This window comes from Pimephales promelas, chromosome 7 (assembly GCF_988280905.1).
Source record: "Pimephales promelas chromosome 7, fPimPro1.hap1.1, whole genome shotgun sequence".
Lineage (NCBI taxonomy): Eukaryota > Metazoa > Chordata > Actinopteri > Cypriniformes > Leuciscidae > Pimephales > Pimephales promelas.
In genome coordinates, this window is record NC_142775.1 from 12,591,297 (window position 1) to 12,606,914 (window position 15,618).

A 15,618-nucleotide genomic window follows, 5' to 3' on the forward strand; every position below is an offset into this window, starting at 1 on the left:
CATATACGACTTGGGGTTTGTTCACCCCGTAAACGTTTTGCGATAATGAGCCGATCGATGACAGTTACGTAGCCTATATCACTCAATATCGCAATATATTTTCGGTTCAGTCTAATAATATAAAAGTAAGATGATTGAAACGGAAACTGAACAGAAAACTTTCTAATGCTATATGATAATGCATAATATAGGCCTAAATAGCATAGCATGCTCTTGCCTGCATTTTCACAAGCTCATAATTAACCATGCAGTCTAAAACACGGAATGAATCAGGTAGGCTATGCAATGCCTATCATAGGCCTAGGCCCTATGCTGTATAACAAATACATTTATTTTTCATAAATTTCTCATAAATCTCGACTACACAGTGATGGGAATAACGGCGTTATAAATAAACGGCGTTACTTACGGCGTTATTTTTTTCAGTAACGAGTAATCAAACTAATTAGGCTACTTGATAGTGCGCGAGAGAGACCGAGTGTGTCCTAGCACGCTTGAGTGCGTGTTTATTACTATTTGTTTATATATATATATATATATATATATATATATATATATATATATATATATATATACATTTCTTAAGAAGCATATTTTTTAGACTTACCCAGTTGTGGTGTGTGCAATAAACATTAAAGGTTCTAAACCATCTATTGTGTTTGTTGCTTTGTTGTTTGTTGTTCCACTATAATTTTAATATTTAACATTTAAGTTAATTGGGTTCTCTCACATTGGCAACATTAAATAGTGTAGATTAGTGTACAATGTTTTAGAATAATATTTTTTTTTCTATTTACTGTCCATTTAATTTATTTAACATATTTAAGTTATTTCACCTATTTAAACCAACTTCTTTTTTTAAAGGAACGCAACAGTTACTTTTCCAGGTAATTAGTTATTTAATAATGTAACTCAGTTACTAACTCAGTTACTTTTTTTAAGAAGTAACTAGTAACTATAACTAATTACTTTTTAAGTTACTTTTCCAACATTGATTATACATATCTTGGTCATATAGTATGAGAAATTTTGGTAATCAACATGTACATGTAGCCTACGTGTATCGGGAAAACGCTTATTTCACTAGGTGGCGACAATGTATTTAAAAAGACAGGCGCAACCTGTGTCTTCGTGTGTTGCAGTAACCTATTTTACCCAGTTTACAAACAAATGTTTATGCAAGGATAGCATGAACTAAGTGTGTACGTGAAACAGAAAGAATTTCCCAGCTGCAAATTCAGTCATGTAGATGGCCATGTATGAATGGTCAGTGGGGAATATAAAAACAACACGGATTCAGGCGCTGTCAAGCCCCATCGCTGTCCTGTCACTGGAATGAAACTGAAACGTTAATATCATCATGATTATATGTGGACTCCGGACGCACATGATGAATTCTGACCCGACTTATCCCAGAGCAAGTTCACCAACATGCTTTCTCATTCTCCTGTGGAGTAACCGAGACTGGTGAAGAGAAAGGAGCTTCTGCCTATTATTTATTAGTGTGGATTTATTGCAGTTTTCCTTCTAAATAACGCATTTCAATTTGGATTAAACGTTTTCTTCGGTTTTGTATCCATAATATGGACGGTCGCAGCCTGCAGTCGGAAGGGGTATGTATACCCACACTGATTATATATCTCTGGAATGTGCACTTTTAACATTAGATTACGGATCATCGTGCGTTTAAAACAGCAACAACAACAACAGAAATATATTTCTGACTTGACCTTGAAGCTTCCTTGACACAAATACGACTATCCAATTTACAAGTAAAATCGACAAAACTGACATTTTAATCTCGTTCACCCTTGCTACAACATTGTGACCAGGATAGCATCAATCATGATGTTTATTAAACTGTTGATCACTTCAGATTAGCAGACAGTGATTATCGGTTCTCCTTGGTTGCATGATATGCATATAGCCTATAAAGGGTTTCAGTGTCTTTCGAGAATAACTGCCGAGAGTAATAACATTAATAAAAAAATAGCAGACGCGCAAAAGAGCTTATAGACTTCGAATTCACTGTTTTTCCACAGAATTCGATTCATTCGGCTCAGTTCGAAATGAGATGATAGATGTTTGGTATGTGTGATACGATAGCTGCAAATGGAGTGAACCACCGGCTTTCGTTGTAAGGAGAAGTCTGTTAGTCATTAGCTGCACCGGGCAGCACAAGAATACATGCCAAATGCTATAGACGTCCGAATCCTGAACGAATCGTTCATTTGAGTCGGATCAGTTGAATGATTATTGATCCCGTTCACAAAATCGGTCTGAAAAGTGTTCGAAAATCGAACTTAATCGGTCCGAAAGGGTTTTAAGTCAACCGTTGTATGATACTTTTTAGAGTGAAACAATGAAACGGTGTCACTAAAAATATGTTTATGATTTGTAATCACAACATTTTCTTTTGTCAAATCAACTTAATTCATGTAGTTCAGATAACATAATATTTTGAGTTTCTGGTGATTAAATCAATCTCCTTCATTGTATTAACTCAATTTTTCCATTTCAATGAACTTAAAAATTTAAGGCAACCATGTTACTTATTTTTTTAAGTTAAACCAACAATGTTTTTTTTACAGTGGTGGAGAAAAGTAGATTTAGTAGAAAAGTTACAAATAAAACGTATTATAAAACGTCATCCCTATTCATACGCAATGGTTATGCGCATAAGAGTGTTTTAATAGCATTTATCTCCTTAAGGGAGGAGAGTGAGACAAATTAATTGTAGTAGTGTTTCATGTAAATACAAATTATTTAAGATTTTAATTTCCTTAACGAGATGGATCTGAACTGGGCTAAATACACTTATAAATAGAAAAAAACATAATGGATAGCATTGTACAGCTACACTATGACTTAAGGCATTGTAGGTGATTTGTTCCAGAAAGCTTTTTTGTTATGGTTGAAAGGCTCCTCACATCCTGACAGCAATCGCTAAATTAAGTGGTCTAATTGTATAGAGTCACCTAAAGGATTATTAGGAACAACACCATACTAATACTGTGTTCGACCTGTGTCCTGTGCCTTCAGAACTGCCTTAATTCTACGTGGCACTGATTCAACAAGGTGCTGAAAGCATTCTTTAGAAATGTTGGCCCTGATAGGATAGCATCTTGCAGTTGATGGAGATTTGTAGGATGAACTTCCAGGACACAAAGCTCCCGTTCCTCTACATCCCAAAGATGTTCTATTGGGATGAGATCTGGTGTCTGTGAATGATTCAAGCTTTGTGACATGGTGCATTATCCTGCTGGAAGTAGCCATCAGAGGATGGGTACATGGTGACCACAAAGGGATGGACATTGTCAGAAACAATGTTCAGGTAGGCCGTGGCATTTAAACGATGCCCATTTGGCACTAAGGGGCCTAAAGTGTGCCAAGAAAACATCCCCCACACCATTACACCACCACCCCCAGCCTGCATAGGGGTAACAAGGCATGATGGATCCATGTTCTCATTTTGTTTACGCCAAATTCTGACTCTACCATCTGAATGTCTCAACAGATATCGAGACTCATCAGACCTTCAACTGTCCAATTTTGGTGAGTTCTAGCAAATTGTAGCCTCTTTTTCCTATTTTTAGTGGAGATGAGTGGTACCCGGTGGGGTCTTCTGCTGTTGTAGCCCATCCGCCTCAAGGTTGTGCGTGTTGTGGCTTCACTAATGCAAACCTCGGTTGTAACGAGTGGTTATTTCAGTCAAAGTTGTTCTTCCATCAGCTTGAATCAGTCGGCCCATTCTCCTCTGACCTCTAGCATCAACAAGGCATTTTCACCCACAGGACTGACGCATACTGGATGTTTTTCCCTTTTCACACCATTCTTTGTAAACCCTAGAAATGGTCATGCGTGAAAATCCCAGTAACTGAGCAGATTGTGAAATACTCAGACCGGCCCGTCTGACACCAACAACCATGCCACGCTCAAAATTGCTTAAATCACCTTTCTTTCCCATTCTGACATTCAGTTTGGAGTTCAGGAGATTGTCTTGACCAGGTCCACACCCCTAAATGCATTGAAGCAACTGCCATGTGATTGGCTGATTAGATAATTGCATTCATGAGAAATTGAACAGTTGTTCCTAATAATCCTTTAGGTGAATGTGTATAAAGGACCATAAAATGTTCTTCCAATCATTACATTCGGTCCGATTGGAATACACCCGAAACCGCCACCTTTTACAATTCTACCTGGACCAAAACAATGAGCTTACGCTGCGTTCACACCATAACTGTAATTTGGAAGAGATGGAAACCCGTGACGACATATTGTTTATGTTCAATATTATTGTAATGTTCTGTGCTTTGAGACAGGTAGTTTAATCCCATCTCTTCGTCTCGTGACACTTTGCAAACTGCAGTGTGCGTTCATGTATTTTGAAGGCGTGGTTTTGGAGACGCTCTGAAGGGAGGGTGGGATCTTCAAAGCTAACTTGCTGCTATCCACTCTGAAAATTGCCTGCCCTACCTTTTACCAAAATGCTATCAGAGCATGTGATATACCACGCCGCGATCCACTGGTTAACTTGATGATGTTATTATGTGTTCGCGTTAAGAAGCACTAAATCAGTCAGTAATGAATAATATATCGAATCAATTTACTACAATTTACAATTTACCCTATGTGCACATGCAGTTATATATATTTTTACTTTATACTGCCTTTTTAGGAAATCCTCAGTCCTGTGAAAATCAAGTCATTACAGTGTCTTGGACAAGGCTGCCAACTGACACTGTGAAAAATAGTCATCATGAAAATATATCTTTAGCCAAGCAATAACTCACTAAAAACATGCGTCTTCTTCACACAGGGCAATTGTGAGAATGCTATACGTCATAGCTGACCATCTGGACACCACTTTGTACAGAAATACCTCAACATCCTAGCTTCTCACCATATAAAACCCTATAAACTGCCAACCAAGGGAATCTAACGCCATTTTTGCATCTATTCGCCTCACTGCTTTCAAACCAATGCTACATTATTTATATCATGGGATGCATGAAATCCAAACACCGCGACCCTACTCAGAATTCCGTCTCAACGGAGAAAGTGGATGGCAAGTCAGGAAAGCAAGGAGAGAAAGCCGTTCTAGTTTTCTCAGAGATCGGCTCCATGGAGGACCCAGTGCTGGTCAATCCGGTGTTGATGGACTATGCCCAGAGACTCTCAGAGGAAATTGTGGCCCGGGCGGTACAACAATGGGCGGAGGTGGACAGCCGGTACAGTGACATCCCCTACATTGAGTGTGATGTGCCATAAGTGTTTAACTGGCGGGGAATAAGATTGGATTGGTCTAGCTCACACCTCTCCTGTGTGTAAAGGAGAGCTTTCAGATCGAACAAATGAAGGCCAGTGGAGAATCATGTCATTTCGGAAAGATGTTCTTTGGCTCTCTGAAAATCTCTTTAGGATTCACATGAAATATTCATCCATATTTTTTGTTTTCTTAACAACTGAAGATGGAGCTGTTATAATACAAGACAGCATGTCTTTTGTTTACCGTAAAAAACCCCCCAGGTGTTTAATGGGAGAGTCCCTGAAATTGTCCAAAGGCCACAGTCATCACAGCCATGTTAATTATAGACTTCATCTTTTTGCCTTTAGCATTTCATTTTTGTGTTTCAGCACATCAGACAGTACCTCATTTTATCCATCCATCCATCCATCTTAAGTTGTGGTCACATTGGCTTTCTGCAAAATTTCACAGAGAAAAAAAGGTTAATTGTCTGTTGCTACTTCAAACCAAGTCACTTTCAAACCAAGCAGCTTTATTTCCGTTGATCAACGTAGTGAATTTGAATGACCCAACTTCTGTTGTGAAATCTGCATGGGGATTGGGGAAATCTGTCACCCTCCCTTTAATTAGGTGAAATTCTCAATCACCTATTTAAATGACTGGATTTTTCCCATGGATTTCGCTGAACAACAGTAAATGTTACCGCACATTTAAACAGAGCTCATGCTCAGGGGTCACGGTTTCTTTTAAAGGGGCCAGTGTTGGCTTCTATAGATCAATAAGTGTACATTACTTGACCGCCGGTATCCTTTTTTAGACATGACAGCTGTGTCAACTCCAATTCCTGGTACAAAATCAAAGACCTTGTGGTATCTATGACCTGACATTGTTTGTCAATGACACACTCATAGATTAAGAGATGTTAACCATCCTGTATCCTCATGATGATGGCATGAGCGAATACATCCAAAGGGAAGGATTATATACATCCATCCCAAATATAGTGTTTTAAGCCATTATATAATTTTGTTAATAGATGTTTTCTTCTGTGCAGCTCAAATATGCAATTCTTAAAGGGATAGTTCACTTTGAAATTAATTTTTGATATGTTTTAGCTTAACTCAATGACATCCAAGATGTTGGTGTCTTGGTTTCCACAGGATTTTCAATGTTGATATTTTTTAGGTCAAACCGTTCTTGTTTGTCAGTCATATAATGGAGGTCTATGGTCACCACCTCAAAGAGCATGCACAGAGAAGTCCAAATTAAACATGATTTAATGACTCGTAAATGTAAGTACACATTGATGGCCTAAGACACGAAACGAGCGGTTTGTGTGAGAAAACGAACAGTATTTATATCGTTTTTACCTCTTGTAATCAAAGTCGCATCCAACTGATTGATGACTGAAGCGCACGTGCATTCAGATCACTTGGACGTGGCTGTGGTTACAAGAGGTAAAAACTATAAATACTGTCCGTTTTATCACACAAACCGCTCGTTTCGTGTCTTTCGTGTGTTACGAGTCATTAACTCATGTTTAATTTGGACTTCTCTGTGCATGCTCTTTGAGGTGGTGACCATAGACCTCCATTATACAGTATGACTGATAGACAAGAACGGTTAGACCTAAAAATATAAAAATTGAAACTACTGTGGAAACAAAGACTAGGGGTGCACGATATATCGAATCAATATCGTTATCGCGATATCACGTTGCTCGATATCCATATCGAAAGTGTCGCGATATTTATGCAATAATTTGTTTATGATGCGTCTGGTCCGACATGCACCGTTGCATTTCCCCCCGACTCATTTCCTGATTCTCCTTCTCCATAAACAATATTAAATCAAGAGAGGTTTAACTTTTCATGCTACAGATTTCCCACAGTGGTCCGAAAGAACAGGGAAGACACTTTGTTTTTCTCAATATAAAGTCGCTACTCGCTCCAAAGCTAACCGCCGTAACTCTCTCACTTCTCATTTGCTCTCCAACCACACAGTCCCACACACACACACACACTTGCCCCGGCTCGACGCGCACACCAGCGCACAAGTATAAACATCAGGCCACGGTCCACCTGGCAACTTCACTGATCGGATAGCTATCTGATTTATCAAAATACGATCTTCAATTATCGCGCTATATATGCAGATTTAATGGAGTGCACGTCACCGAAAGCAACAGTTATGAGCTGCGTTTTATGATCATCAGGTAAAATAAGATCAGTTAGTTTATTTACTTTTAATGAAGATAACTGTGAAAAGCGTCTGCGACTTACTTTCACTTTGATTTGCGATAGTTTGCGCGTTGGCTTGATGAAAAGGAAATGTTCAACAGCTGCTCATCTGCGGTGATGCGTGTTGCAGTCGCGCGTGTCGTCATAACTGGCCATAACATGACAAGCCTGCAACGTTCTCATTTTTAGCGTTTTTGGAAGGAGTACAATTTACATATGTGGTTTATTCAATAACGAGATTCATTTACATTTGTCCAGTTTCAACTGAAATGCGGCCCAGACCTCCTCCTGAAGTGGTTTGAGCGATTATATTCAAGTACGTCACGAATGCGTTTCACAGGGCATTACACCTGGTCTTTTCACGATCATAGCTATCCGGTCAAAGAAAACGCATATAGTGTCGTTTATGTTGCATAGTGTGTTCTGTAGACTTGTTATTTATTTATTTATTTATTATCTTTTACACTGTAGTGTACATAACTAACATGTCCTGTTCTGTAGACAGATTATTTAGGCCTATTTATTAATGCTGTACCAGTCCAATATGTCTGTCAGTTGAAATAAATCTTATGTTGTAAGAACTTGTTTTATTTATTAATATTTTTTGATGCATTTTCCAATAACTTTTATAGTTTTAAATCCGTTTAAAAATATCGAAATTAATATCGATATCGCAATATTCATTATCGATATCGCAATATCACATTTTTGTCAATATCGTGCACCCCTAGACACCTACATCATGGATGCCCTTGAGGTAAGATAAAACATATCGAACATTAATTTCAAAGTGAACTATCCCTTTAAAGGCAAATAAGTTTTAAAAAGAAACTGAAAATTACATATTGCTACCAAGACTGCCGAATCACAAAAAATTCAGACTGGGGACCAAACACGCCAATGTCCTTAATGATCGTTAATACAAGCACAATTACTCTTCTGGTAGTGTTTAAAAGCTGCTCACCAATGCTTTTTATTGATGGATTTATTGGCACTTCTGGGTCTTGTGCCATGCTGTCAGGTAGCCAGAATCCCTTTATTGAAGATGAATGAATGAAGATTTAATGGTTCCAGATCAATAGTATGCAAACAGTTGGGTTCCGGAAGCAAAAATCACATTCGTTATCTCCATAGAGATTGATTTTTAAATGATAATGTATAAAGACCTAGCAACCATGCGCTCTGAGGTGGCGATTTTTGCTTCTTGAAGAAGTGTGATTTCAAATACATTAAAAAAAAAAAACTAAATTCAGAGGGAATGATCTACTTATAGTCATAAAGAGTTACCATGAAAACCTATTCTGAAGTGAACTCGCCAGTAACCAGCCTCTCATATAGCATTGTGCATGATCCTGTAATCAAATAAATCTCCCAAACTACTTCTGACTGGTTTGGCTCATGGCTTTAAACTCTTTACTGAGGAAATTTTCCAAATCCCTATAGAGAAAATCATTGAGAAAATTACTTCCGGAACCAAGGCCACTGAAGAAGTGGGTGGTCACTGTTATGGCCTGTTGCGAAGACAATTAAGCAAGGACTGCACTTTGACCATTAAAGTTTTGCATAGAGACTCATAAATGCAGAGTGAAATCTTAAGAAACGAAGGAGGACTTAAAGTTGTATTTTACGAGGCCTTTCAGCACATTACTGAATGTGCTCAAGAGTAGAATTTCAGTTTCTCAAAGAACAATTAGCACAGGATTCATGGTGTTCACTACTCTCCTAATCTTCCTTACTTATACTAGGCTAAATACAACTAGGTTATATTTGGTTTATTATGAAGTACCAAAAGTCTGCGATCATGCATCACAGGATAAATAAATACACTGCAGTCAGACTACATTTGTACCAGCCTGTACCGTCAAGCTGATTTTTTCTTGAGATTTCCATCTCATAAAAGTTTGACAAGATGTTGATGATTCTTTTATATTTCAGTGTATATTTCAGCAGAAGTGTTTTATCTGTGTAATCTCAGTTCTGTAACCTAAAGAAAAGAGGGGGAACACTGCTACGCCAATAAATTAAACCATAGCCTTTCTCAATACCTCAGTTGTTATCTTATTTCAGTTTCTTCTCTTTCGTTATAACATTGTAACAAGACAGAGTAACTTTAAAATATGCCCTTTATCATATGGTCCACTCCTTCTGTCTCTCCTTCAGTGCAAGTCTATGGGAATTTAGTTGTAGTTCTAGCATCCACCAGGGGAAAATCTTAAGACTGATTGCTTTGAAAAGTAATAGCAAACGTCTCCGCAAAATGTCATACAATTTGAGGTAACATTTATGTCCGTATACACAAAGGGCGTGCCTAACTTCACTACGACCTCTATAGTCTGTCAGTCAATGAATGCAGAAAACCAGATTTATTTTACACTGTTGGTTTTATTGAGAGGTACTGTGGGCACACAGTACGGACATATATCCTATCAAAATCCAATAACCATCTTTTATGTTTCGTTTTTGCACAAATATAGGTCATGACACACACCTTTTATGAACATCCACACAGATATATAAGCAAAGCAGAGAAGAATCAAATCATTTGAATTCAAGGCATCACAGTTGTTTTGACATCAGTCAGATTGATCCTGTCAGGCTAGTCTAGGCCAGTGGAAGTGCTTGTGTAGTAAACACTGTGGTTAATAGCAGTCACACTGCAGGCACCGCATGACAATACTTTAATCCTGCCAAACTGAATCATGGCCAGGGTATGCGTTAAGGTTGTCAAGGTTAATCATGGATTGCAGAATGTGCAAAAAGACTCGTTTGCCATTCTCTTTCCACAGGATTTACACAAATGATTACACCGTATGAAGGAAAAAGAATGAAGTATGCAAAATATGATGCCCACCAGCACCTCACACTGATAAGTCTGCTGTAAATTCATATTGTCACACAGTTCACCCAAAAATGCCTGGTACTGTATATTCTGGTATTTTTTCTGAGGAACATAATATTAGAATATTTGTCGAACCTTATTCTAGTGCAGTTTATGTAAAAACATGCATGAAGATTCTTCAAAATTCTAAGATTAAAAAGTAAAAGCATACCGTACATGTCTGAAATGGGGTTGCATAAATGAAGAGTGGGTGAACTTTTCCTTTAAAATGTGACTAGGGTATGGAAGCTTGTTTTCGCCACAAAATGAAAAATAAAACTTTTTATCTCACAATTCTGACTTTTCTCTCACAATTGCGAGTTTACATCTTGCAATTCTGACTTTATTTCTCAGAATTGCGAGATGTAAAGTCAGAATTGCGAGATATAAAGTCAGAATTGCGAGATATAAAGTCAGAATTGCATGATATAAAGTCAGAATTGTGAGATATAAAGTCAGAATTGCGAGATATAAAGTCAGAATTGCGAGATATAAAGTCAGAATTGCGAGATATAAAGTCAGAATTGCGAGATATAAAGTCAGAATTGCAAGATATAAAGTCAGAATTGCGAGATATAAAGTTGCAATTGTGTTATAAAGTCAGAATTGCTAGATATAAAGTCAGAATTGCGAGATATAAAGTCGCAATTGTGTTATAAAGTCAGAATTGCGTGTTATAAAGTCAGAATTGCGAGATATAAAGTCAGAATTGCGAGATATAAAGTCAGAATTGCGAGATATAAAATCGCAATTGCGTGATATAAAGTCAGAGTTGCGAGATATAAAGTCAGAATTGCGAGATATAAAGTCACAATTGCGTGATATAAAGTCGAAATTGCATGTTGTAAAGTCAGAATTGTGAGATACTGTATAAACTATTCTGAGGGGGGGAAAAGTTAGTCTTTTTTCCCCCTTAGAAATGTCCTGATAACTCGCAATTGCGAGTTTATATCTCACAATTCTGAGAAAATATGTCAGATTTTCGACATATAAAATAAAAGTCAGAATTGCATGATATAAAGTCGCAATTGCGTGTTATAAAGTCAGAATTGTGAGATAAAAAGTCGCACTTCTGTTATTTTTTTCTCTGAATTGCGACTTTCTCAGAATCGCAATTCTGAATTTATATCTCGCAATTCTGACTTTATATCAATTCTGACTTTATATCTCGCAATTCTGACTTTACAACACGCAATTGCGACTTTATATCATGCAATTCTGACTTTATATCTCACAATTCTGACTTTATATCTCGTAATTCTGACTTTATATCTCACAATTCTGACTTTATATCTCGTAATTCTGACTTTATATCTCACAATTCTGACTTTATATCTCGCAATTCTGACTTTATATCAATTCTGACTTTATATCTCACAATTCTGACTTTATATCTCGTAATTCTGACTTTATATCACACAATTCTGACTTTAGATCACACAATTCTGACTTTATATCACGCAATTCTGAATTTATATCAAGCAATTCTTACTTTATATCACCAAATTGAGACTTTATATCACACAATTAGGACTTTATATCAAGCAATTCTTACTTTATTTCTCACAATTCTGACTGAATCTCGCAATTGTGAGATAAAAAGTCGCAATTATTTTTTTCTTTGTTTTAATTCAGTGGCGGAAACAAGCTTCCATACTAGGCTGCTCTCAATTGTTTGCTTATTTTAAATGATATTTCCCAGTGGAGAAAAAAAAAAATTCCCCCAACCTCTAAATTTCCTCAAGGAACCAGCATTGTTCATTTCAACACAAGGATCAGTGGATCGGTGCAGAAGTCTCAGAGGGATTTGCATTCGTCAGCTATGCTGACAGAAATAACAATACTGATTTCGTTGATACATTTCTGAAGTTTATGAAAGCAACTTGCAGGATTTTTGAGGGGAGTTTCTATAGTTTGAGGTCTCTTTCAGCCAGGGAGCTGAAGCATTCTTCTATAGCCTGCTCTGAGACCCCAGACAGGGTAGAAGGTTTCCACTTCGGACTCTGGTCTTTATCGATTAGAACTGCGAGTAGAGAGGGGGAAAAATCTGTTAGTTGTGCACTGTACTTTCTCCGGGGTTGTTCAGGGGAAAAACCCATCTCATGTGTAGCTATAACAGATATGAAGAATTACCCATAAACATAATATAATGGACACATGGGGTATTTCCAGAAAGGAATTAGATCAATGATTCAAATGCCATTTATAGAGATGTGTATTTAACATATATGTGTACAGTATGCTACATTTAGTAAATTGCAAAACTTATTATTTTGATTATGTAGTCAATTTTTTTAATTAAATTTGGTCCAACCCTTTAAAGGAGTAGTTCACTTAAAAAAAAAAAAAATTGCTGATAATTTACTCACCCCCATGTCATCCAAGATATCCATGTCATTCTTTCTTCAGTCGAAAAGAAATTAAGATTTTTGATGAAAACATTCAAGGATTTTTCTCCATATAATGGACTTCAATGGGAACCAAACGGTTCAAGGTCCAAAAGACAGTTTCAGTGTAAACTGCAAACTTGTTCAAAGGGCTTTAAACGATTCCAGACGATGAATAAGGGTCTTATCAAGGGAAACGATCGCTCATTTAAAAAAACAAAAAACAAAGTTTAAGTTTTACGTATAAGCTCAAATGGTCGCCTTACTCTGTTCTGTGATGCGTTCGTGACTCTCCTGTTCGAACTCGTTCATCAAAATGAACGAATCTTTTTCAGAGTCAATTCGTTCATTTAGTTCATTGAATCAACCAAATGACACGAAAAAAGATTCGTTCATTTTGATGAACGAGTTCGAACAGGAGAAACATTTTTTTTTTTTTTAAATGAGCGATCGTTTCCCTTGATAAGACCCTTATTCATTGTCTGGAATCGTTTAAAGCCCTTTGAACAGTTTGCAGTTTGCACTGAAACTGTCTTTTGGACCTTGAACCGTTTGGTTCCCATTGAAGTCCATTATATGGAGAAAAATCCTGGAATGTTTTCATCAAAAACCTTAATTTATTTTCAACCAAAGAAAGAATGACATGGACATCTTGAATGACATGGGGGTGAGTAAATTATCAGCAAAAGTTTTTTTTAAAAGTGAACTACTCCTTTAAGAGCAAACTTATATACTGTTATCGATAGGGACAAATTTACTAATATGTGAATTTCAGAAGAAATGTGCATCTTACCTGCTCTGACTCCCTCATAAAAATCATGGCCTTTCTGCAAAGCAAGAGTAAAACCTCATGACATGAATAACACAAATACTTCCTCTAAACTAATAAGTGGCATACTGTGAAAAAAGCAGCTTTTGCTGATTTGATTTAGGTAACGAAATAATAAAGCATTGCATTTACATAAAATTGCATTACATACCATACAGGCCTGACTGAGTCTGTACTCCATCACCAGCACCTCCTGCAAACTCATTCTCGCTCCTTCCTCAATCTGCCTGAAAGTTAACTTCAGAGAGGTTGGGGACATTTTGGCCAGAATCTGTAAAATTCAATACAAAAAAAAATCCATATTTCATTAATTAAAAATAAATAAATTACAATAAAAATAGCTGATATAGCTATCTAAATGCAAGTTAATCTGAAGCGGACAATAAAAACAGCGTGAGCCGGGAAGACCAGCTGATCCAGTGTGAAGTTTGCATGTTCTCCCTGTTTCAGCATTGGTTTTCTCTGGGTTCTCCGGTTTCCCCGCACACACTCCAAAGACATGCAGGTTAGGTGGATTAGAAATGCCAAATTGGCCATACATTTTCAACTATAAAACGTCACAAACATCAATTTCCTTTCAACAGCTCACACTAAACAAAGTGATGCATGGCAAAGTAGCGCTATGGGAGGAAAAACAGAATGGCTTTGAAATACTAATGAGGTATAATATGATTCAGTGCCCATTACGCAATACGAGAGAGGGTTTGCATGACGCAGACCTCAAACGAGAACCCATACACGCTCATTTTCTTTATCTCGCCAAATATCCCGGAAACCATCATACTCTTTATCCAGCTGCAGGCGCAGGATGTGGAAACAACGAGCCACAGCCTTTCTTATTGCAGTGTAATTTTATGAAGTTCATAAAAACATCACTTGCGACTCAGAATGAATAAACGGCTCGCCTTCATACAGGGACGAAATACAAATTTCATTCATACTACACTATAAAGTTTTATACTATACTATACTATATAGAACGACTTTTGCAGCAAGTTTCAAACCAAATGTAGTACTTACTATATACAGTATGTGATTATTTTGGATACTTTTTCATAAACAATGCAAAATTATATTTTAAATACTAGCTATTTGATATTGATTTGTATACACACCCGTTTACAGGTAAGATTTTTTATGTTTTTGAAAGAATTCTGCATTTATTTGATCATAAATATAGTAAAAACTGTAATATTGTGAAATTTTAAAATGTCATTTATTCTGAATAAGCTGCATTTTCAGCAGGCATCACTCCAGTCTTCAGTGTCACATGATCCTTCAGTGTTCAAGTAACATTTATTATTATCAGTGTTGAAAAAAGTGTTGTGCTGCTTAATATTTTCATAAAATATCACTTAATCCACCATACATAAGAAAATTCAAAATAACAACAGTTATATGAAATAGGAACCGCTTTTGTTGAATGGAATGCATCATTGTTCAATATATTAAACATTTCAGCTCAATAAAACAGATGTTAATATTAAATTTATGACACTTTAACCCCTTAACTGTCACGTCCCACAGGTGGGACACTTGCCATTATATTTTTAAAACAATAATATCTTAGAAAAGACCTTAAGTAATACTGACAAACTATATATCATTTGAAAGCTTACAATCTCTAGTTTCCATATTTGGTGACTGATTTTCCTTTATTTTGAACATGAACATGAAAAATCATGAAAAAATAGGTAGAAACCTCAGTTTGTTTTCATGCCAAGAGTTCAAAAGATTGCATCCATTCAATTATTTTAGAAAAAAAGGTCTGAAAATGTTAAATATTACGGAAAAAATTATAATAAATTCACCATTTGTGATGTGGCAATAAGTATGTTTCTTAGAGGTTGAATTCATTTCAAAATGTGCCAAACTTCCCATACTACTCCTGAATAGGATCTCTACTTCATAAATTGTATGAAAATTGTGAAAATAATGGTTCATATCACTCAAAACACATATGGAAATGGAGGCGCCCTTATATGGGCAGTAATGGAGTCTGGTTGTGCCCTAGTGAAAAAGTTTGGTACTGC

The 15,618-nt window shown here is 36.7% G+C and overlaps 2 protein-coding genes across 3 annotated transcripts in view; one reads left to right on the forward strand and one right to left on the reverse strand.

Annotated features, from left to right (window-relative positions):
• The first annotated feature begins 1,204 nt into the window (after nucleotides 1-1,204).
• Nucleotides 1,205-9,535, forward strand: akap19 (A-kinase anchoring protein 19). Its single transcript, XM_039669188.2, has 2 exons — nucleotides 1,205-1,613; nucleotides 4,823-9,535. The coding sequence occupies exon 2, from the start codon at nucleotides 5,005-5,007 to the stop codon at nucleotides 5,272-5,274; it is 270 nt and encodes an 89-aa protein (XP_039525122.1). The 5' UTR covers nucleotides 1,205-1,613; nucleotides 4,823-5,004; the 3' UTR covers nucleotides 5,275-9,535.
• Nucleotides 9,536-9,853: 318 nt separating this feature from the next.
• hibch (3-hydroxyisobutyryl-CoA hydrolase) overlaps nucleotides 9,854-15,618 on the reverse strand; it is a 35,911-nt gene continuing 30,146 nt past the window's right edge. For both annotated transcript variants that reach the window (XM_039669887.2, XM_089133078.1), the window contains 3 exons: nucleotides 13,737-13,856; nucleotides 13,550-13,583; nucleotides 9,854-12,392 (listed from right to left, as the gene is read on the reverse strand). In XM_039669887.2, the coding sequence (XP_039525821.2) occupies nucleotides 12,277-12,392; nucleotides 13,550-13,583; nucleotides 13,737-13,856 (270 nt within the window). In that variant the 3' untranslated portion in view covers nucleotides 9,854-12,276. The remainder of the gene's footprint in view (nucleotides 12,393-13,549; nucleotides 13,584-13,736; nucleotides 13,857-15,618) is intronic.